This window comes from Leuciscus leuciscus, assembly GCF_965113295.1.
Source record: "Leuciscus leuciscus genome assembly, chromosome: 18".
NCBI classification, from domain to species: Eukaryota; Metazoa; Chordata; class Actinopteri; order Cypriniformes; family Leuciscidae; genus Leuciscus; species Leuciscus leuciscus.
Window position 1 is genome coordinate 14,251,645 of NC_138742.1, and position 22,839 is coordinate 14,274,483.

General features: G+C 36.4%; 3 protein-coding genes across 8 annotated transcripts in view; 2 read left to right on the forward strand and 1 right to left on the reverse strand.

Moving 5' to 3' along the window:
- arhgef25a (Rho guanine nucleotide exchange factor (GEF) 25a) overlaps positions 1-5,295 on the reverse strand; it is an 82,874-nt gene extending 77,579 nt beyond the window's left edge. Inside the window, exons 1-2 of one of the 3 annotated variants that reach the window (XM_082144888.1) lie at positions 4,774-5,295; positions 230-368 (exon numbers count right to left, since the gene is read on the reverse strand). In XM_082144888.1, the coding sequence (XP_082001014.1) occupies positions 230-368; positions 4,774-4,869 (235 nt within the window). In that variant the 5' untranslated portion in view covers positions 4,870-5,295. The remainder of the gene's footprint in view (positions 1-229; positions 369-4,773) is intronic. The other 2 variants (XM_082144891.1, XM_082144889.1) reach the window with 2 other exon arrangements.
- Positions 5,296-8,339: 3,044 nt separating this feature from the next.
- On the forward strand, positions 8,340-19,339 carry ankrd33aa (ankyrin repeat domain 33Aa). 4 transcript variants are annotated; one of them, XM_082144915.1, is made up of 6 exons: positions 8,340-10,523; positions 11,628-11,730; positions 14,478-14,836; positions 14,944-15,073; positions 15,564-15,704; positions 17,420-19,339. In XM_082144915.1, exons 3-6 carry the CDS (start codon positions 14,558-14,560, stop codon positions 18,229-18,231), a joined length of 1,362 nt encoding a protein of 453 aa, XP_082001041.1. In that variant the 5' UTR covers positions 8,340-10,523; positions 11,628-11,730; positions 14,478-14,557; the 3' UTR covers positions 18,232-19,339. The 4 variants fall into 4 exon arrangements, with proteins under 4 accessions (XP_082001041.1, XP_082001042.1, XP_082001043.1 ...); XM_082144916.1 differs by lacking the exon at positions 11,628-11,730 and having other exon boundaries at positions 8,347-8,488; positions 10,272-10,523; XM_082144917.1 differs by lacking the exon at positions 11,628-11,730 and having other exon boundaries at positions 8,347-8,488; positions 10,299-10,523.
- A 2,519-nt stretch (positions 19,340-21,858) lies between these two features.
- acvrl1 (activin A receptor like type 1) overlaps positions 21,859-22,839 on the forward strand; it is a 14,078-nt gene continuing 13,097 nt past the window's right edge. The window contains exon 1 of the mRNA XM_082144908.1: positions 21,859-22,423. The gene's annotated coding sequence lies outside the window, so the exon portion shown is untranslated. The remainder of the gene's footprint in view (positions 22,424-22,839) is intronic.

Here is a 22,839-nt window from a genome sequence, read left to right on the forward strand (position 1 = left end):
ATGATAGGAGCTTTAAACAGGAAAATGGCCTTACATCAACATCAACACTGGCAGCACTCACTTGTTACTGAAGGTCAAGAAGACTGTGCCAAATCAGTTTTCAGACTCCATGTTTTTTTAAATGTGCCTTGGCTCCATATCCCTCACGTTGGAGTTGATCACTACCAACTCTTGTTGTGTAAGTTTAACCTGCTAATACATTTGACCAAATATGGTTGTTGCATCTTACTTGCTCTGTCTCTTCTTCTGACTCTTTCCAGGCTGTCCCGGGACATATCATCCCAGTTCAGTCCCTCTGTGTCCCAAGGGGGTTGTTGTCCTGTCTTCCGTTCCTGCTTCACACTCAGGTGCTCAATACCCTCCGAGTTCTAAGACCAAAAATAGACAGTCACAAATTATACATAAAATGTGTATTTTTGTTAGAAGAACAACAAAAAAGAAGTAACTTGTTTTTTTATCCCATTCCAGTGATGGCGCAGATTAATTTTGAGCAGCCATTACTCCAGTCTTAAATGTCACATGATCCTTCAGAAATCATTCTAATATGCTAATCTGGTGCTCATGAAACCTTCTTATTATAACCATTGTTGTGCTGCTTAATATTTTTGTGTGAACCGTGATGCATTTTTTTCAGGATTCTTTAATGTATTTGAAATAGATGCAAAGCAGAGGGTGCTTAAACTGACTTAGAACTACCAGTGCATTAAACGGATTTATTGCACACCTTATACCTAATACCTACAATAAATTATGAATGCCTTATTAATATGTAAATTATTCATAATTAATTTATTCTCCCTAATTATTTATGTTTTTTTTTATTCATATTTTCTTTTTTTTAAAGTGCATATATATATAATCAAAAGAAGTGTTTTTATTTAAAAATTACTTTAAATATTTAATTAATTGTTACTTAGCTTTTCATCAAAACCCTTCCAAACCTGTAGTTAGGGAAACCCTGAGGTAATGTAATGTTTAATGCACTTCATGTTGTTAATAATGAAAAATGTAATCATTTTTCTTTCTCTCTGTATTATCAATAAGGTACAAGATTATACTATTCAAATCAAAGTTATAAACAAGTTGTCGAAAGTCTTCTAAAATGTGTAATGTAATAGATTACATTATTAACTACAATTTTTAATCATGTCATTTGTATTCAGTAAGACTACAATTTGTAAGTATTGTACCCAGCACATAGACTTAACATGGTCCCATAACCACATTTTTGCTCTTTATTTCCTTTTTTAATTCATTATAAATTTAAAATGTCCTCATTAAATGGTTAGTTCATCCCACAATGAAAATTATTTCATTAATTGCTCACCCTTATGTCATTCCAAACCTGTAAGACATTCGTTCATCTTCATCTTCGACATTCGAACACAAATGAAGATCTTTTTAAAGAAATCTGAGAGCTTTCTGTCCCTCCAATGACAGCCTATGCAACTACCACTTTCAAGCCCCAGAAAGGTAGTAAAGACATCGTAAAAGTAATCGACGCGAGTGCTTTATTTGCTTTATTTACATCGCAACTACATGAAAAGAGTGTTTACTGTTATAAAAAAAAAAGATTTGTGAGCATTTTGGAACTAAAGATGTGAGAATAAACACGAAACACACTGATTGTTGTCATGCAGTGAATCTGGCCAATCGTGGAACAGTTGTGTCGTCATCAGAACTCGTGCACGTGCAGCCGCTCTTGAGAAGCTGCGCTGGCTGAGTTCTCCGTACTTTGATGGCATATGTCATAGTCACGTGGCGTCGGCGCTGTATCAAGTGGCATGCATTGCTTCAAATCAGCTGCGCAGAGCTGCATTAAGTCGAACAAGCCTTTCAGTCAGAACCAAGCGGCAACCTCTCTCGTGAAACCAACATGGAAGTTAATTAAACTGCAATTCATCGACTGGCCGCTTGAGGCTGGATGCAAAAGTGAGTCAAATCTGTATCTCCCCCATGTTAAAATGCTCAACTTTACAGCAGAAAAAAATATGTTTACAGCATGGTGCAAAAAGTGGTTTTAGTATATAGCTAATTTTGCCCTTCATGACAACTGTGAGGGGGGTGACTTTTTTTATTTTAAATATTTATTTTTTTATAAATATACTAACTATACTATACTATACTATACTAACTATAATAAAGTTTAAATTACATTAAGCCTTAGAGTTCTGCATAATTAAGGGCGTGGCCACTTGAGTGACAGGTGGATTGCGGCTGCTGTCACTGCTAGCCGTTTGTCTTATATACTCTCGTTCTGCGGTACCGTTGCTCTCACGGAACAGGTATACCAACGGCTCTGAGGTAGACTATATGTGCTTATTTAACTTTTTAGTGTTAAATAAAAAGTAGCCTACCTTCAGATGAAATCCTGCAGGTGTCATGCTTTCTCTCCGTCCATGCAATAGATGCACACCCTTGAATGAGCGCGGATTTCTAGTGCATTTACTCGAACTTCTTAGCTAATATCTAACGTTATGGTTTAACCCATTTGAGAGGCGGCCAAAATCAGAATATAAAATGGACTGAATAAAGCTCTCTACGAACTTGACGTGCGATGCCGTGCTGACTGACATGCGCATGAATCACTGTCACACGCACACGCTCAGAGTAATATTGTAAGTTAATGCATGATAATACATTTTGAGATATTTGGCATGCAAAATATCTGGACCTGTCTTCGATTCAAAATCCTTCTGTGTGAAATTGTTTTGAATGAAAACTATCGGCGATTACAGCCAATGAGAGAGCAATACAGGACGGCGCGAAGTTCGGGGAGGAGTTAAAATATCAGTATTTTATCAAACAGAAATAAAGTACAAACATTTGCTTGACCAGCAGCACATTGCAAAATTATTTATTTACCTCCAACTCTCTTTGAAGAACAACACAATCCTTGCTCCCCTCGTCTCCCCAACCATTTCCTCCTGCATAATCTATTTCCCCCCCTCTTTTTCGCTGCAAATCAGCGCACAGGCAATTTGGATCGCAAACTTCTTGCGGGCTGTCATTTATAATAACAATTTCAGTCTCGTGCGAGAACTCCGGTCTCACGCACACGTGATCTTGCGATATTTCCTTATCACTTCTCGCGTGTGTTTGGTTGTGAAACGTAGTTTGCCGACCAGACAGAAGTTGTCGGCGATTCTTTATTTTGTAAAGTGTGAAACCCCCTGTCGCCGATCCATCGCATCGTGCAGTGTGAACACAGCAGCAACTGAATGCTGCCCTAGATAGTCTTGCTGTGTAAAAAGAACAGTGACCCGAGTCACCCGACTACTTTGAAAATCGTGCAGTGTGAACTCGGCATTAGCATGCCAAATATCTCACGGGCGTCGGCGACTCGTCGGCAATTCTCTCAGATCGCCTATTTGATAATTCACACTGCGTGATTGAGCACCGATTTGCCTATGATTTCGGGCATTTGTCAGTGATCTCCCAAAACCTGTCGGCGAGCGAAAATCGGGCCTAAAATCATTCAGTGTGTGAACTCGGCATAACTGCAAAATGTAACAATATTTTAGTGATTTAAAAAAAAAACAATAGACTGATATTGAAATGTTACATTTTAGATCACATTTACTTTTATGTTCTTAGCAGACGATTTTCTACCAAATAGTCTTAACATTCCTCACACAAATGTTTTCCTCCTCAGACTTTACTTTGGCAAGGGCAGTGGAACTGAAAACACAAAAGAGTGGTATTTTAAACCATAGATATAGCCTATAGGCTGCTGGCCTATATACAGTCTATGTTTTAAACCCACTATATATATATTGGGTTAATTTTAAATAAGATGGTAATATTATATGTAAAAAAACAAAATATTTTGCCAATCATTCCCTTGTTTGTTGTCTTACAGTTTGAGTGACAGGTTCATTGGAGTGATTTTGAAAAAAAATTATATGATTGAGGGGAAAAAAATGTCAAACTTTTTTGAATGCCATGAAGAACAGTAAACAGCCAGTTAGACCTACCGCTTGACAGCTGTTTTAAAAAGACTGCATGCACGGAAATGTCTTAATCAGTCTTAATAAATGTTTATGAGGAAATGTCTTAATCAGTGCTAGTTTCCTGCTCTTGCAAGTGCTCTAAATTCCTCTTAAACACCCAGGAGAGTGTCTTTCGTGTCACTACAAAGTGGTTCTTGCATAGTTTTCCCCAGAAATGTTTTTTCTGTCATTCTTTGACTGACTGATCTCATTGTTTATCCCTCCATTCTTTTCCAATTTGTGAATGTGATGTGTTCTTCCTTTGATGGATTTTATTGTTATGACCATTTTAAATATGGATGTCCATAAACAAAGGGTCATTTAATCTTTATATAAATAGTTTTTCTGAAGCTTTACAAATTACAGAGAAATGACACACTTCACATTGTACGTTTAATTGTAAATTCATCTGTCAATTCTTATCCTCAAATGAACAAATACACATTCTGGAGTATGTTTGCAAATAGTTTGTTTATTTTCTCTGACTTTAGTCTTGATAAATAACAGCACCTGACTCTTTCTGCTCCGTGAATTATGGTTATGACCACGCAAAGTTACAGTACATTTAAAATACATGTGGATTGTTCTACAAATACGTAAAACCAGCTGCCGTTCATCATTTAGAGTTATATGTGAATACATATCAAAACAAACCTTTCTTAAAATCAAATCAAAAGTCAACCAAAAATGATTACAGATATCAATTGGTATAATTGTGCAATGGTCACGTGTGTTGCATAAATATTGTTTACAAAGGTGAAAAGCCAAACAAGTCACTCACCCACTTCTGATTGGGTATCGCCAGAGATGTCAGCATATCTGCCATAGCACCCAAAATCTGATCGGTTCGTCCCTGGTTCTTTGGAAGAGCCTTCATATTCCAGCAGCCTCGGTCAATGTGATACTCCCTCCCTCCTTCAAAATCCCTGTCTTTCTTATGGTTTGTTGTGCCAGAGCTTTTATTCGCAGCCCAGCTTCAAATTTGAATGATCCTCTGGAATGCTGTTGCACATAAATAATGAATTATGGAGGAGGATGGTCTGTTTTTGTCTCGTTTAAAGTGGACTTTAGCAGACGAGAGAGCGCTGTCGTCCAGACTAAAGCGTCCTCACTCAGGTGGGAAGGTCTTTCTGTGGGTCTCAGTCAGGCCTCTCTTCCCCTCCCCCTAAAACCGGGTTTGTTCCTGAGATCAGGTTAACCACACCGCAGTAAACGCTAAAGATATCTTTCTGTTCTTTCTCCTTTCCTTTAACAAAAGTAGCTTGTTTTTGCAAGCTCCTTGGCTTTTGGGACCTTTTGTGAACAGAACATCTAATCACTCATGAGTCAGCCTTTTCTGGCTTGTCATTGGCTGCGTGAATCTACCTCCCATTCGGCCAAATCCTCTCCACCCTCTGTACATCAATTTCATCATCTATTGTGCCTCCCTTGCACAACACCACACTGATTCTTAGAACAAGTTTCTGTCCTCCTTCTATATCTCCTACTTCTTCATCCACCTCCTTTTCTTCTTATTCTTTCACTGTTACTAACTCTTGTTGTTTCCTATCGAGTCTGACTGGATGACACATGGCTTTTGGCATGGTGCAAGCATGAAAAGCAGCGAATGACCCAAATAAGGCAGCTGTGCTGGGCTCAGGGCACCGACACAGAAGCTGTCAGATATAATTCATAATAGCTGCCCACTTTAAAACTTACAACAAAGGCTTGAGGTGGAGGAGGAGGCTGTGGAGTCTTCCAGAAATCTCTGAACATGTTAAACTAATTTAGTGTTCCTCAACTTTGTTTTTGTCCTACGTATGTACCCTTGGCGTAATCATATATAAACTACCATTTAAAAGTTTGAGGTAAGTACGATTTGTTTGTGTTTTTTTTAAGAAATGAAAACTTTTATTCAGCAAGGATGCATTACATTGATCAAAGTGACAATAAAGACTTTTCAATTGTTACCAAACTTTCTGTTAATCTAAAAATCCTGGGAAAAAAAGGTTTCCACTGAAAATGTAAGCAGCTGACTGTTGCTGAATTTTAAGCAAAATGTTTCTTGAGCATCAAATCAGCATATTAGAATGATTTCTGAAGGATCATGTGACACTGAAGACTGGAGTAATGATGCTGAAAATTCTGCTTTTCCATAACAGGTTAAATTACATTTTAAAATATATTACAATAGAAAACTGTAAATTGTAATAATATTTCACAATACTGTTTTTACTGTCATTTTTAAAAATTAAATAAAAAATAAAATTAAAAAAACCGTTCAAAACCAAAAACATGCAATATTGTGAAAAAAATATTATTAGGAACAAAAATTTTAAATGAAAACATTTTCATTTACTGAAATAAAAATATATACAGCAGTAATAAAGCATAATAAGCTATATAAACAACACAATAAAAATAAAACATTAAAAAGCAACTAAACTAAAAATACATTTTCATGACTTAAAAAACTAAAACAAAATAAAATGACCTCAAATTAATTTTAGATACACAGTATAAAATTCAAAACCTTTTATTCGAAACCGCCTTCAAATAACAAGTAACAAATACCACTATAAAAAACAACCCCACTAGAATAGTACTAAATAACTTTAACACCTTTAAACATATTTATATGATAAATTAACTTTGGCAGCTCTAAAATATTATATATATATATACTGTGAAAACTAAACTGAAACTTGAAAAAAACTAAAGGATTTAAATGAAGTAGCATACTGTATGTATTTCTGCTAGAAAGCTTGCATGCTTGCTAATTACTGATATAATTGACCCACTATAAATTAGAGAAGAAGCCTTTTAGTTGGATCTTTTGTTTACTTGTCTAGAACCTGCAAGTTCCATGCTTATTTTAGCCTTGATATTTTCCAGGTTAGATGAATGACCGTGTCATGATATGCATACTTGGGTGGCCCACAATATATATGTGTGCTTTTCTGAGCAGAGCAGAGTAGACATAGGCCTACGCATTCCTGAGTCTGCTGCTCATTCCCTCATTCCCTCTTCACCTGGCCTGGAGTCAAAACACACGTTTATACAATTACAAATGTCTCTCTCTCTCTCTCTCTCTCTCTCTCTCTCTCTCTCTCTCTCTCTCTCTCTCTCTCTCTCTCTCTCTCTCTCTCTCTCTCTCTCTCTCTCTCTCTCTCTCTCTCTCTCAAATATTGCAGCCCAAACCACACACAAATTTGGGTCGGACTTTCCTCTAGACAGATTCTTCTGTGATGGTGTATGTTCGTGGACAGCGAGGGTGAAAGAAGATAAGGACGGCAGAAAGCAGAATGTGATCCGGCTGAGCCTCTCCGAACTGAAGCCAAGCCGTGTAAAGATGGGCTGTGGAAACACTGCCAAGACTCTAATAATAACTCTGCACATGGCTCTTTAGTACTGCTTTTGTGACTAAACTTAGAGCTCAGCAGCCCGTCATCCTGCAAACATACCTCATACATACACACACTCTCATGATATGATACACATATGATACACAAAGATCATATGATACAAATAAAGAGAGCTAGAATGACACATACTGACTAGATTTTGCTGGTCTATCTAAAGATAACAGATCTTAAAAAGTTTACAAGAACATATAATTAGAAGGAAATACAGTACTTTGAACATAATGACAGTACGCTACAATTATGCTAATTGCACATAATTAGAATATACGTAGGGTAGCTATATATATGTGTGTGCATGTCATTTTTTTTTACTGTGACTATACTGAAACACTGACTTCTTGCACAGTGGCCTAAAGTTCAAAAATGACGAGTCACATGTCTCTCATTAATTATAGATGTCTCCAAGTATATGTTGACTTGGGAAGCTCTCATTCATAATGGCAAGCTGAATTTTCAGCAGCCATTACTCCAGTCTTCATTGTCACATGATCCTTCAGAAATGCTGATTTAGTTTTTCCATTATATTTTTTTCATTAAAATGTGTTACACATTAAAAAATAAAAAATAAACTATAAATAAAAAGTACTTTAAGCATGTCAAAACTAAGCAGATGAATTGTGCTGAGGTAGATTTTGTGTTAGTACACAGAGTACCCTGAAAACACTGCATAACAACAACACCCAGTAGTAACAGATGCAGTAGTGGTGCAGTTTGCTGCCCTCTGCTGGCGCAATGGGGAATAAACAATTAAAAGCGCAAATGGAAAACGGTAAACACTGCAATATATAATTTGTGTGGTATTTATATTAACGGACACGTTTTAATCAACACATATCAGTTTTCTTTTCTATTAAATCTCTCTCCTCTTATGGAGAGAGTCCGTGCAAAAGCACCCCACTTGAATGATCTCTAAGGCCAGCTGAGTTTCCTCTTTCTCTGTCTCATTTCCTGAGTCTTTGCGCTGTAATAACTCTTGTGCTTCAGGTCAACAGTCTGAGAAAATAACTGTGGCCGCACATCACCTCTCCTCCTGCTCTTCGAATCCAACTCATCCAGCCAACCTGGCCTGATCCATCTCTAATCTACTGCAAGGTTTGGCTGGCTTTGCTTTGCACTGAACAAACACATCACACATTTGATACGGGGTTAATATACTCACAAAGTCAGGGTTATATTTATTTATAAAGGCTAACATTCTTTAAGATTTAGCATGTGCAAAGAATTGAGGTTAAGATCTGTGTTTTATGTGTGTGTCTTATTTTGGCCTCCCTCTCCATCACAATGAATTCCATGTTTCTGACTACAGATATTTGAAATAATTTTTCGATGATCAGTTGTAACCAGTTGTAAATAGAGAAACCATGAATTTCACAAAAATGTAATTGTTCCCACCTGGAATACACTAGTCATTCATGTTTGTTTTGTTCAGATATTTCATTCCAAGGCGCTGATGAAATGGGCCAAAATGTATTTGGTGACTAACCAACAAATGTGTCAGCTCATTTTGCTGGATAAACTTAACTGAATTTGAAATATTGTTCTCTGAGTCTGTTGTTCACAATGCCATGATGTCATGCATAAGTGCCCTCCTTTGTTTTAAGAGTTTCTGCTTTCTGAATATGAGAAGTGAACTCAAAGCACTTTGGGCCTCATTCACTAACCATTAATTACATTTTGCATATTTATGTGGGCAGGAAATGTTCTCAGGAAAAACCTCTGTCAGATTCACTGTGATGTAGAAGGCCACTGGGATTTGAGTTTGCTCAATTTCTGTGCAAAAGATTTGTATGCAGATTTTACGCACAAATGTGTATGTGAATGAGACCCATTGTTTTGAGTAAATTATAATTTAGAGGGAGTTTTGAGTTTCTCAAAACATGCAATAACAGAAAGTGAATTACACGTCAATTATTACATTCAAGTCATGTCGGGAAGATCGTATTTATGAGATGAATGCACAAGAACGCCACCACAAAGTCAAAATTACAATTGGGAAACTGTGAACATTCTTTAATCTCAGAGTTACAGGTAATTTTGTTCAAATAAAATAAATAAATTTTTTCAGGTCTGCTAAAACTGTTGCATGTACAAAATACCATAGCATTGTACAATTTACAATAGACAATAGGCCTATAACGATTTAATTTACAAAATTTGTTCTAGAAATATAACCTTGGATCAAAGTGACTTTAACACACCTGACGTAATAATGAAGACTTCCCAATTTGTAAATAATTATGAACTTCTTAGGAATACTTGAATGCACTATTAATTACAGATGTCATGACATACATGAAAATGATTAGCCTAGATTTTAACTTTATTAGTTACAGATTCATGAGGCCTAAAAAAACAGGTCTCTTCGATGGTCGCCCAAGAAATAATTATGGTATTGGAACCATATAGATTGGAACAGATTAATCACAGTTGGTAAGATTAGTTTCAGTTTCAGTCCCTCTGATTTTTCACATGACTGCTGCCAGATGAGCGACACCTGGCTGTAAGATGTGCCATGAGGTGTTACCTGGGCTTGTCTTATATGCTTAAGCACGTTTTAATTGGCTAAACTCTACCATATTCTGATCCATAGCTATTTCAGGGCATGTAAGATGGGTGTTTTGAAGACATGGCAGGCGCAAGCGGGCATGAACAATCAGTGGCAGTGTGATTTTAATAACTGCAGCAAAGTTCATAATACACATTATACGATTCCCAGCACACACATGATCTGTAAGATTTACTGTTATATGTTTTTTAGAAGTTTAACATTCTTTTTATTTGAAATATGCCAGCTCTGACCACAGAAGTGAAGCAGTGACAGTCTCACTGGCAGCTGCCATTTCTTAATGTTAATCCACAAATCTCCTGTAATCAGGATGAGTGGACATGCCTGTCTTAACAGAGCACCTGTGTCAAGGTTTAGAAGGATTCCTCAGTGATCGGAGGCCAAGCAGTATCGGAGGGCTGGGAGGAGGGGACAGGCAGGGCCACGGCTCTGTCCGGCGGGATCACACAGTCTACAGTAAGAATCCATACTGGGAGGACTACACATACACAGCAGGAGCAATGATCTGATCACCCAGTGAGACGCGGACAACATTAAACCTTCTTCTGAACACTTTTAATGGTGAGATACAATGGATGTGTTTATTGATTTGGTGCATATAGATTTTGGAAAGGTTGGGAAAACAAGCAGAATTGCTGAAAGAGCACATAAAGTGATACAACATAAATGAACAATTGATAAGTGTGTATAAAAACAAGTTGCTTGCATATTATTTGTTTTTGCTCCAAAATAATGCTAAAACATGTTACATTACTGCACAACTATATATATCGGTAGTTAACGTGACATTTAATTTTATTGTCCTTGAACAAAAAATATTTTTTTTATCATTTGAACATTTTGTCTAAACAAAATGATCTTCTAATGTTTAGATTTCAAAATGTATTTATTTATTTGTAATTTTAAGTCAAACTGAAATTGGCATGCAAGCATTCACATCATGAACACAAAAATGTGTAAATATGAGCAATGTGAAATAGAAATATAATTTTATTTAAAAATAATGCATTATATATTTGGGATTCTGCTTTCAAAAATTGGTCATGAATTTACATATTGCCCAAAAAATTTAGGAAAGTCTACATATACGATTTTGTAACCAATTATTGAGTCCTGTGGAATCACTCAATATATTTCTAATTGGGCAATCTCTTAGGGATCCTTAAAATTTTGCTAGGACCCCTCCCTAATAAGAAATTTATATTTTTAAAAAGAAGAGAGAGGGTTTTATCACTGTCAACTCAATTTGTAATGTTTATGTGGAACTACATAATTCATTTATTTTGTGCTGTGGGATGGATAATATAATGCTTAATAGAAATAAAATAAGTTAAACTTTAAAATAATTGTAAAAACAAATTGTGCAGATACAGCTAATGGAGCAAAGTCAGCAAACTGAAGCAACTTTGGGCTTCTTTTTTTGGTAAGTCACGTAAAAAAAAATAGCTGGTCACGTTTTTTTATTGTTTTTTTTTACTTATTTAACAAAAATATGGTTGCTTGTTAGGAATATCTGACAAGCAACTTCTCCAATACATTGATTGACACTCTGCCCACAGCTAATTGCCAATCAGTGCAATACTAAAAGTGCTATAGCGTAATTCGTCGTATTTTGCTCATTTATTGATAATAAATAATACAATCATATTTGGCTTGTTTTTAAAGCTGCGGTTTCTTATGTGTCTTGTGAGAGTTGGCAACACTGGTTGGAGCACACATTCAGAAACCCTCCACCTTCCCCAGCTCCACCTGTATAGATCTGCTATGGGTAATTCAATTCCATAATGTACAGCAGCAGCATGTCTTACAGTAGTTTGCTTACAGCAGAGTTTTGTGTATGTATTGGCAGTAGCAAGTGTCGTACTTGCTCTGCAGCAGCAATAACAGCAGCAGAGCAGATCTATAGGCCTATTCTACCACAACTAAGCATATCAACATTGTCATATCCATTACCATGCCAAACACTCAGAGAGTTGTCATTATCACACCACAAGACACAACAACATTGAAACCAAAAAATTAACAGAAGTAAAACTACCTAAAAACATAGTAAATGTAAATCATTAAACAAATGTAAATGTGCATAAAGCTTTGTGCAGTATTGTGTTTGGGCTGACTGTGGGACAGTGTTGTTGTAACGGTCTGCAGAGTTAAACCAGCATGTGGACAGTGTTGTGGTTCTCATAGGACAGACTGTTTATGTGGCACTAACAGGGAATGTTTTCCCATCCTCACTACCCCCTTTTCTCTCTCTCTCTCTCTCTCTCTCTCTCTCTCTCTCTCTCTCTCTCTCTCTCTCTCTCTCACACACACACACACACACTCACAGTGCATGTCAGTCTGCACTGGCTGCTGTGCTACAATGGCTAAATATAGCTGGGAAAGCACTGTGAGAGCAAATATGTTTTTTTATTTTTTTATTAAAGAAAAAAAAAGAGCAATGCTCTAAAAGAGTAGCTTCTCTTTCTATAGAAAAAGGTGAGAAAAGAAGCCATAGAAAATGCTTTTATCAGAGACTTACATGAATAACCTGAAGTTAAGTGTTTTATGGCTTGATCTTGGAGGTTTGAAAGTTGGAATGGTCTTAACTATTATGAATTTGATTAATCAAAAGTATCGTATATAAGCAGACAAATTACTCATGAGGTTGGGGTTTGACTAGCTGATTCTGTTCTCCTGAGCAATTAGCACAATAAGCTCTGTCCAAACCATTTACAGAATGGCAACAATATTAGAAATGAAAGACTGAGAAAATCAATATGTTTGTGTATGCTTGACTTGTGAAATGGTTCCTCATTTTGCAGTTTAGTTTGGCGTACACTTACTGACCTTGTTTTCAACATTCCTTTGAATATTTTCAGAAAGCCTGAACAAAAGTTCATAGGTTCCTTCTCATTCACATTCATCATGTTGCTTAAATGTTTTGCTTCGTAAGTTCCGCCTTCAGTCAAAATAATTAATAGTAACTATGTTCTCCTGTAATAAATAGCCTAATCCCAGACATAGCTATTGTGAAGCTATGTTAAAGCACAGTTGAGTGAAGTTGTGCAGATTACTGTCTGTCAATCACAACAATGTTCACCTCAGGTGAGACTTTTCATTCTAATTTTAAATCCTAAAGGGCCACAAATGGCTACAAATATGGCTATCCACAACACTACCCTGCAAAAAAGTATGCATGCAGGAAAAACTTGTACGTGTGCAAGGGAAAAGTTTTGTGTACACGTTACCATTACCAGATTATTTTTTTCTTAAAACTTCACTTGAGGGTCTTCGTAATGGAAGACATTGCAAGATTAGCAAACTGTCCCCACCCCCCTTACTTTAAGCATAAAACTCTGCATGCAATTTGTGGAAGAACATTGTTTTGGTTGTGCTTCGGCTCTTCATGACTGTGAAGATGAATATTACACTTCACAATAGATAATGCTTTACAATGAACTCCATTAGAGAGCTACATATGGTAATTTGCCATAGTGGCCTATATCCGAGTGGCCTAAGGCCTAAGCAATTTTCCCGCGAAAACCATCCCGTCATGTCTAAAAAATAAACACTAACAATAGGCTTACAATAGTGAATCAGTGTAAGGCAAAAACATGTTTTGGAAGAAAGATTGATGGTCATTATTTAAATTTATGCTTAAAACTAGAAAAAATCGGCAAGAAGTATAAACTTAATTCAAGATATATCTAATAAAAGGATTAATGGTGCGTTCAAGTCATCTCGTATAGATCGTATTTACGAGTTGAACGCACTTGAACGCCACCACAATGTCATAAATACAAGTGAGGAGCTCGGGATTTTCTCTAAGCCCCGATCTTTACGAGTTGTGGGCATGTCACTGAGAAACATGGCGGAATACCACAACACTTAAAGGTATTTAGCAGTGATATTGTAAGCTAATTGCCTGCGCAGAATATGATGGTATTCTAATATAGCAATGCAACATGATTGTAACGAAAACAGTTGGCAGTATCTTCATAAATTAATTAAAAACCTAAGAAAACAAAGTAGCCTACACCTGATGCCCATTTCTTTGTTCTTCATTTTCTAGTAGGCGTACAAGAGTTTAAGAACCTTACTGTATTTTTGTGTAATTAATTTAGAGAAAGTACTCCACCATCTTACTCCGACGAAAGTGACTTGCACCTGCCGTCGTAAACACGTATTCCCACCTCGTACGTACGAACTTCCCAGGAGGACTTGAACGCACCATAATATCTTTTGGTTTTTTAGTAAATGTAAGTTGTTCTAAGGATAATGGTGTGACAAAAATACTAATTTTGATACTGATTGTTTCTCCTCAACTAAATCTGATTTATTTTAAGATAGCAGGCAAACAAACAGGACAGTTTTTTTTCTCTTTGTTTTAGCTATTATGTCCTACTATGGCACTTGGCTATGTAAAGTAAACTTGTCATAAAACAAAAACAAAATGAGCTCATATGTATGTGGTGTGTTGGACAATCAAAGTGTGGTGTCATCTTAACCTTTATGTATATCTTTGCATCTTAGATTCCAGGGAGGGAGCAGCGAGGACACAGATGATGATGAAGTGCCTGCTGAGCGTGTGAGTCCTGGCTCGTGCTAGCCAGATGGCTGAGGTTAAAGTCACGGTGCAGGAGGATCCAAATCTGGGCTCTGGTCCAGATGAGGATACCTCTGAGTTGTCAGTTTCTGAGGATGATTCAGATTCTGGGAGTGTGCTGTCAGATGACTCCGTGCTCCCTAACTATGAGCGGGAAGATGCCAGTGGAGGCCCTGCCAACACCCTGTACCAAGCCTGTGCCAAGAACAATGCGGCAGCCCTACGCAGAGTTTTGGAGAGGGGTGCTACAAGAGACGAAGTCATGGAACTAGACATAAACGGCAGGGTAGGGAGTGAGATAACCTTATTACTCATAAAGCATCATTCACATAAGTTTACACATGGTTTACATCTTTGTATATGCTGACAAATCCTCTTCTTGTTTTCTGATAGAACGGTCTGATGTTGGCCGTCTCAAAAGGCTTTGTGGATATTGTGTATGGACTCAACCAGTGCCCATATCTGGATATCAATCATCAGGATAATGATGGCAACACTGCACTCATGATCGCTGCACAGGCTGGTAGGATCTTTAATAACACATTAAACAGAAAAAAATACGACCCAGCTAACGAGAAACGTTCTCAGAACTTTGGCTAACGTTCTGATAAGGTTCTCTCAAAGTTATGAACAAACATTGTTCCAGTAACGTCAATAGAACATTCTGTCAAAGTTATATGCACGAAAACATCAGCACAAAAACATATTTCATAGAATGTTTTTTTTTCCTAAAACGTTTAGTTGAACGTTCATCTATGTTTTTTAAATGTTATATTTGTTACTTTTGAATGCTTTCTGAACATTTTGAAACGTTTTTACAAAATTGTTAAATTGGATGTTCATTTTGCATGACAAGAGAAAACTTTTTTTTTAAACTGGATGTTTTAAACGTTCAGAAAACATAAAAAAATAAAAAATGTATAACTTAATGGGAAGGGAACGTTAGCAAAACATCTTAGAAATGTAAATTGTTTCTACACTAAACTTATTTATTAAATCTATAAATATTGCAGGTTACGTATCCATCCTCACCTACATCCTAAATTACTTCTCTGGGGTGGACATGGATCTCCGGGACAACCGAGGCTTCACCGCACTCCTCAAGGCTGTCATGCAGGGAAGCGATCACTGTGTGGCATCACTGCTCATGGCTGGTACGTTATTTTAGGATTGTAATAATTCGTTTACAAACTGACCAGGTCAGATAGGTTGAGTTCCTACAAGCTTTCTTTAAGCAATTTGGATGACGTGAATGGATGCATAGTATTGGAAACCATGGGATGCTGTTTCTGTTTCATCCCAGAACATCCCCAAAGAAGAGCACAATCTATAAAAATAGGTGTAGTCGCATACTGTTGTCATATATATAATGGTTAAAACACAATGCAACACATACATAACACATCTAACAAGTGTTACGACATTTTTACATTACACTTTTGTATATAATATTTCTATAAGAGAATGACAAATTTACACGTCAAAATGTTGTAATGTTGTAAATGTTTTCTTTTGTATTTACATCAGTGAAAATGTAAAAAATAAATATGAATTTCTGGTACTGGACATTTCTTAGTATCCAAAATTTTAACTTGACTTATAATGTGACTTTTGGACCCAGCTGTAAACACTAACCAGGATGTTATAATATGTAGTCAAAATGCCACCATACATAGGCATATACATAGTAGTTAGAGGTGTGCCTACAGAAAATGATAAGGTGAAGTAGATAAAAAAAAATTTGAAGCACAATGATTTGGTGACATATGACGTAAGCTTGAGCAGGTTTAAAAGACAAACCTGAGGACATTTTCTTTTCTGATCCCTTGGATTATTAGCCCTGATGGCGAGTAATGGATTAGCCATGTGTGCACTTAACAGTGATTATTTAGACCAGTTACAATTCAAGACACCTTCATTGCACGTAGTCAATTGTCAAAAAGTCAATGTCTTTCACTTATCTAAATACAATCAATTTAACAATCTTTAAAATAAGAAATGTTATTGCCTGTGTTTTGGTCTTTTAATTGTATTGCTTTTGTTATGAAAAAGGACAGTTGATAAGTAAATACTGGTAATATAACCTAAGTTGTCACAAGCTACTAATAATAATACATTAAATTATCCTTACATCATTTAATCTTTTTTCATTAAAAAAAATGAAAATTCTCTTACTAAAAAATCTTGTAAATGTTTTGCTCTGCTTGAACAAATGTAACGACTTTTCTTTCACACTTGATGATTCATCTGATTGTTTCAGATAATGAAAATAATTATTTTTAAAAAATGGAAATGCAAATTTAATCAAGACAAGATATTGATGTTATACCCAAAGTTGCCACTCGATGGGGTAACACCAACTGCTAAAAATGTTCAAGTCAAGAACCAATACATTGTTTCCACATTTATGCATTTCTCACCCGAGCAACTATAGCCACAGATTAAACTCATCTTAACTTGTACTACCTTCAAACATTAAAACACTTTACTTAGACTAAACTTTCTTAGTTTTTTTGAAAACCAAAAAAATCTCTTACTAAGATGTCTTTCAGAGTAACTTATTTGAAACTTGCAACCTAATCATACTGTAGTCTGCAGATTAAAAAAAACGTTGCAATTTTTAACGAATCCTATTTAGTTTTTCCCTAATTGTTAATTTGCATGTAAATTAGCAGAACACCTAATCACACAAAAAAAAATCGAAATATACTTATGTGGATTTGTGCATGAGAATGTGCTATAAAATGCTGAATATGTATTTCAAAAGGTTTTGAAAAAAATATATTCTTTTGATATGCTTTTCAGTGTCTAAGCAATGGGGAAAAATGTTAATATCATCATGGTTTACTCCATGTCTCTCTTTTGCTAGGGGCCGACATAAATGTTGTGGATGCCACAAGGGGGAAGAATATACAAGAATGGGCTCTGAAGACAGGTCGCTTTGACACATTATGCAAGCTTAGACGACTGAACAGCAGATCTCAGGCTGAACAATTCTGTGAAAGTTATGTCCCAGAGTGGCCAGACCTGAAGGAGCTGGTGGCCAAGGCCACAGCCACAAAAAGCACAGGACAGAAGGTCGCCCATCGCCTGAAGTCCACGTTCACTTTTAGTTTTCCACATGACCCCCAGGACAATGGCATCTTGGACCATATGGTGCGTATGACCACAAGCTTCCACAGTCCCTTGGTGGTCACCGGATGCCGTCCATTGTGTCCCTCGAGCCCGCCGGAGGTCGGCAAAAGACGCCTGGCTGTGCCTGAACTGATGCAGATGCACCCGGGGAAAAAGCTTGAGGAACACACGATACAGCAAAGCAACGGAACCCTCTCTGTCGCGTCTACCTCTGCCTCTTCTGCCTCGCTGGCCTCATGCTGTTCCAACACCGAGCGGAGAGGCAGCGTGCTCTCGATGGCCTCCAATGGCGTCCGCAAGTTCGTCCCGCGCAGCATGGCCCGCCGCAATAGCGTGTTCCCCTCCGGCTGCATCCCCCAAATTCAAGTGACCAAGTCTGGGGAGCCAACACCCAAAAAGGAGAAGAAGAAGAAGAAGCGAACCAAAGGTTACTTAGAACCACCGATATGGAAGTACAAGGAAGCTAAAGAGGAGAAGAAAAAAGAGAAGAAAAAATCAGAACAAGAGAAAGCGGATAAAGAAGCCAAGAAAAAAGTAAAAAAATGAATAAACTGCCAACAGATTGCCATGATGCTCTCTGATTTGTCTGCCATCATTCTAGATCTGTCATACCTGCTAATAAGAGGTAAAAGGGAAATGGATGTTTCTATGGATGGATATTATCCTCATGTTTTAAATGGATGTATGGTAGCGCAATACAGTCTAAAGACATTTCATTAATATAACCTCAATATGATTAATACCTCTCCAACAACTAGTAGGCCTATATTAACATCCATTTTTAACATTTTAACCTCATTGTTTCATTTCTTATATATTCAGGTCTTCTTTTCTAAGCCCATTCTACTCAATGAGTTTGCTATGTTATCATTATTTATTTTAATAGACGATTTTACAAAAGATTTTAAATGCTACACTCCTGTTCAAAAGTTTGGGGTCAGTAAGATTTTGTTCACCAAGGCTGCATGTATTTGATCCAATTCACTTGAAATATTCTGAAATAATATTACAATTTAAATTAACTGTTTTCTGTGTTAATATATTTTAAAATATTCCTGTGATGGCAAAGCTGAATTTTCAGCATCTTTACTCCAGTCTTCAGTGTCACATGATCCTTCAGAAATTAAAATTCCCCCAAAAATTCTTACCACAAACTTTTGAATGGTAGAGTATTTGTCTCTTTACTGTTATTTCCATTTGTTCGTATTGGACTCCAATATTCTACAGGTGACTTTAAAAGTCACATCATAGCAGTTTGACTATGTTTACTTTGACTGCACTTTAATAGTTTAAGACTTTTATCAATATTTATCATTCCTCTTTGCTTCTATGCAATTGTTTGAAATGAATTTTTATGGATTTGTTCATTACATTATCTTTTTGTGTCTCAGGGAAAGCACTTATTGTGTATTTTATAAAAGCAGGCACTAAACTGACCCCATGAAAAGCTAAATCTATGCAACACCCTGAATTTATTTATTATTGTTTTTATTGGTCTTCAGACTGCAAGATGGAATTTGTACTGTACATTGCACCCAACAATATTTGTTTATGTTTGTTTTGACTTGCGATATTTTAGTTGTATATAAATTGAAAACATTATTTATTGAAACAAAAAAAGTCTAAGTCAATAAAGTTTAAACACCTATTTGTGGCACGTCTTATTGTACACTTATTTAATTCCATGGTATCAGTGGAGGTTTTAAACCAATCACTGAGCATAAGGCAAGGCTATAATTGGAGCAGTAAGGTCAAAACACAAAGGAGGACAAGTGGACTTGGAAATTAATCCACTCGTTGCGCCATCCTTACGTAACTGATGAGATCTTTGCCTTGGCGTTGTGAGGTTAAGTGAGGTAAAGGCATGTAAACCAAAATCGGCAGGGCGAAATATTGTTTTGAGACATTTACTTGTTTTTTACTTGGTATCATGTCCTGTGGTTCCTTTTTTGAATCTCTAAAGCTGATTTGCTCTTTAATGTGTTCAAAGTGAAAATATATCAGTAATATGAGGCCCTAATGAACCTTATTTGGGGTTGATGCTCTATTTAATTTAACGTGAATGAAGCAGATATACCTGTTTAACATTTTTCAAACAATGCATCATACATTTCAGACCTGTAGGTTTTTTAATAATCCCTGTAGTTGTTGAGATACAGTATTTATAACAAACATTTAAAGGGGTGGTTGAATATGATTTCACTTTTCTAACTTTAGTTAATGTGTAATGTTGCTTTTTGAACATAAACAACATCTGCAAAGTTATGACGCTTAAAGTTCAAAGCAAAGGGAGATATTTGAAATCGCTTTTTAAGGACTACAACAAATGGCTGGTAGGGACTACACGACATTCCTCCCGGGTTAGTGACATCATGAACCCTAAAATTTACATAAACCCCGCCCCAGAACACGATCTATAGATTATCAAAACAGAATATGCTTATCAATGACTAGAAGATAGCTACACATAAGCTAGATAAGTTCACCAACTAACCATTCAGAAATGTTGTCTATACATAAAAGGCTAAAAGTTTTTGAAATTTTCAGCGCATGCCTGTGTGAGGTAGAAGGACACAAGCTGTTGAAGCTCCGCCCTCTGTTTCGGGAGCAGCAGCTCATTTGCATTTAAAGGGACAGCCACAAAATTCTGAGGAAATTAGAAAAATGTATGAAAATGTATGATGCATTGTTTGAAAAATGACACAAAATATTGATTTTAAAAGGAGTTTATTGATTTAAAAACGATTGTATTGCTTCCGCTAAAGAAAATATTCCGTTCCGTCTCTACGGTTAGAATCCTGCATCCATAGCAACGCTCTTTTTTTCATGGCAACGGTGTGTTATCCTTAGCAGCGGTCTGTTATCAAGAAATAACAGACCGCATTCTACATTAGAATTCAACCAAGCCATGTAATAAATAAAAACATCTGTGGGGTATTTTGAGCTAAAACTTCACAATACACACTCTGGGGACATCAAAGCCTTACTTTACATCTTTCGAAAAGCGCATTATACCACCCCTTTAATAGAGAATCAATTGTTCTGGTTTATTTTGGTTAAAAATCAAATGAATTGCTCATCAGTCATGGAAAAATAGTTGCCGTTAATAAAAGTCTGAGACAAGTCAGACCTCAGAAATCACACATGGGAACAGGAAAAATAAATACATGAATACATCTTCAAATAACAGTTCTCCTTCTCCTCTCAGATCTGAGGAGTGCCAGCTGTGTCCAAAAACACCAGCCAAGAAAACAGATTGAAAAAGTCTCCAAAGGAAAAAAAACTGCGTGATCATTTTCTCATCTTATACAACTGATGCAGTCTATGTTAACATTATTCTTGGAACTTATTTCTTGATTAAGTTGTAAGGAATGAAAGATGAGATTTTTGTTTCCATCTGTCTTGGATTCTTCTCTGTCGCATTGGACCATATGGGAGGCTTCAAGCTTCAGTGGGAGATGTCACCGTAACCTCAGGCTGCCCTGCCTTCAGCAGTGTCCCATTAAATAAACCAACTGTCCATCTGTGTCCAATCTCCTTAAAAGCCATTCATGGCCCCAGGATCACCGGTTTTGCTCATCTCTGAAACTTACATGCACATCATGCATGTCTATTCTGGTCCTTATGTGAATTTTATTACTTGCATTTTCATGTATATGTTTTAAATAAACTAAGACATATTTTGTCCACGTTTTTAACATTGCTAATAATAAGAAATGATAATAACATACACAATATATCTGTTGTTATTGTATTTTTGATCAAATAAATGCAGCCGGTCAGAATAAATGCAGCCTTTCAAAAACAAAACAAAATTGAATGGTAGTGTAAATTAATCCATTTCTACTGTAAGTGTAAACCGAGTTACAGTTAAATATTACAAAGTGCAGCATAATGAATGGCAAGAGCAAGCATTTTTCAGAAAAGAAGTCCAGGCCAACACCACCCAAAAAAACATTTTATTTTAAAGTAATCAACTTATTTTAAAATATAATACAATACGTTGTTCATTTTAAAGTAAAAAGTACAATTTAATGGAGATCACATTTGTGATGTGACTTGTTCAGAAGGCACATGAATCCTCTATGAAGTTCAATTCATAAGCAACCAGCTATGGAGAAGAAAATAAAACAGACGTGGAAAAAATGAAAGGTCTTGCAGCAACAGGAACACAGCTATGAGAGCACATTCCTACTGAACCCCGGCTTAGACAATGAGGGGTGGGACAGATATTTTAAAATCTGTAATCTAACCCCTAAATCAGAAACATTACTTAAAGTTTGCTTTACACTTATCGAGATGGAGTCGTCAGGAGTCGATCTGCTAATGTTTATTTCCAAGCGGAAGAAGACTGTTTCTTCTCCGAGAAGCGGTTTCTCTTTTTCGGTTTATCAGCTCGAGATTTGACTGGAGATAGGCTATACTGTACGCCACAGCTCGATGAGTTCTGCATTACGGCGATCTATGCAATATTTCGCTCGAGGATATAAGACTGATCGGATTGTGAGTGAATGAAAACTGAACTCGAAAGAATTTAACTTTAGAGTAAACTCCGAGAATGTCAGGATGTGGCAAAAGTTAGGATCCGGCACATCTGGATATGACTTGAGCCTCTGATTTCAATATATTCGTCGCTTTGAGACAACAGTTTGATGCTTTAAAGAAATGAGAGACGAGTTTCATAAACAGATGAAGTTTGATAAGCTTGATTCGTGAGTGTGCGCAAGAAGAAAAGCAGGTAAATCACCCATTATGTTTTCTAATCTCTTTTAAATCTCTCTCTCTCTCTCTCTCTGAAATTGCTATTATGGTGAATGTGGCGTAATGCATGACTATAGCCTATATTTAATGAATATGAATACTATTTAGAAAAATATGTTGATAGCCTACCGGTTTGAATAAAAGGGCCATGCATGCTTGGTCATAGCTTTTCCATTGTAAAGGGGCAGAACTGTAGCAGCAATTTTGTTATTTTAAGAAAAAGAGAATCACAACGTGCAGAAAAAAAAAATCTTAGGCTTTATTTGTATTAGGCCTACTCTTTCTTCCTTTTTTACATTTATTTTTGAGGTATTTGGTCTTCACAGGTGGTGTATATATATATATATATATATATATATATATATATATATATATATATATATACATATATAT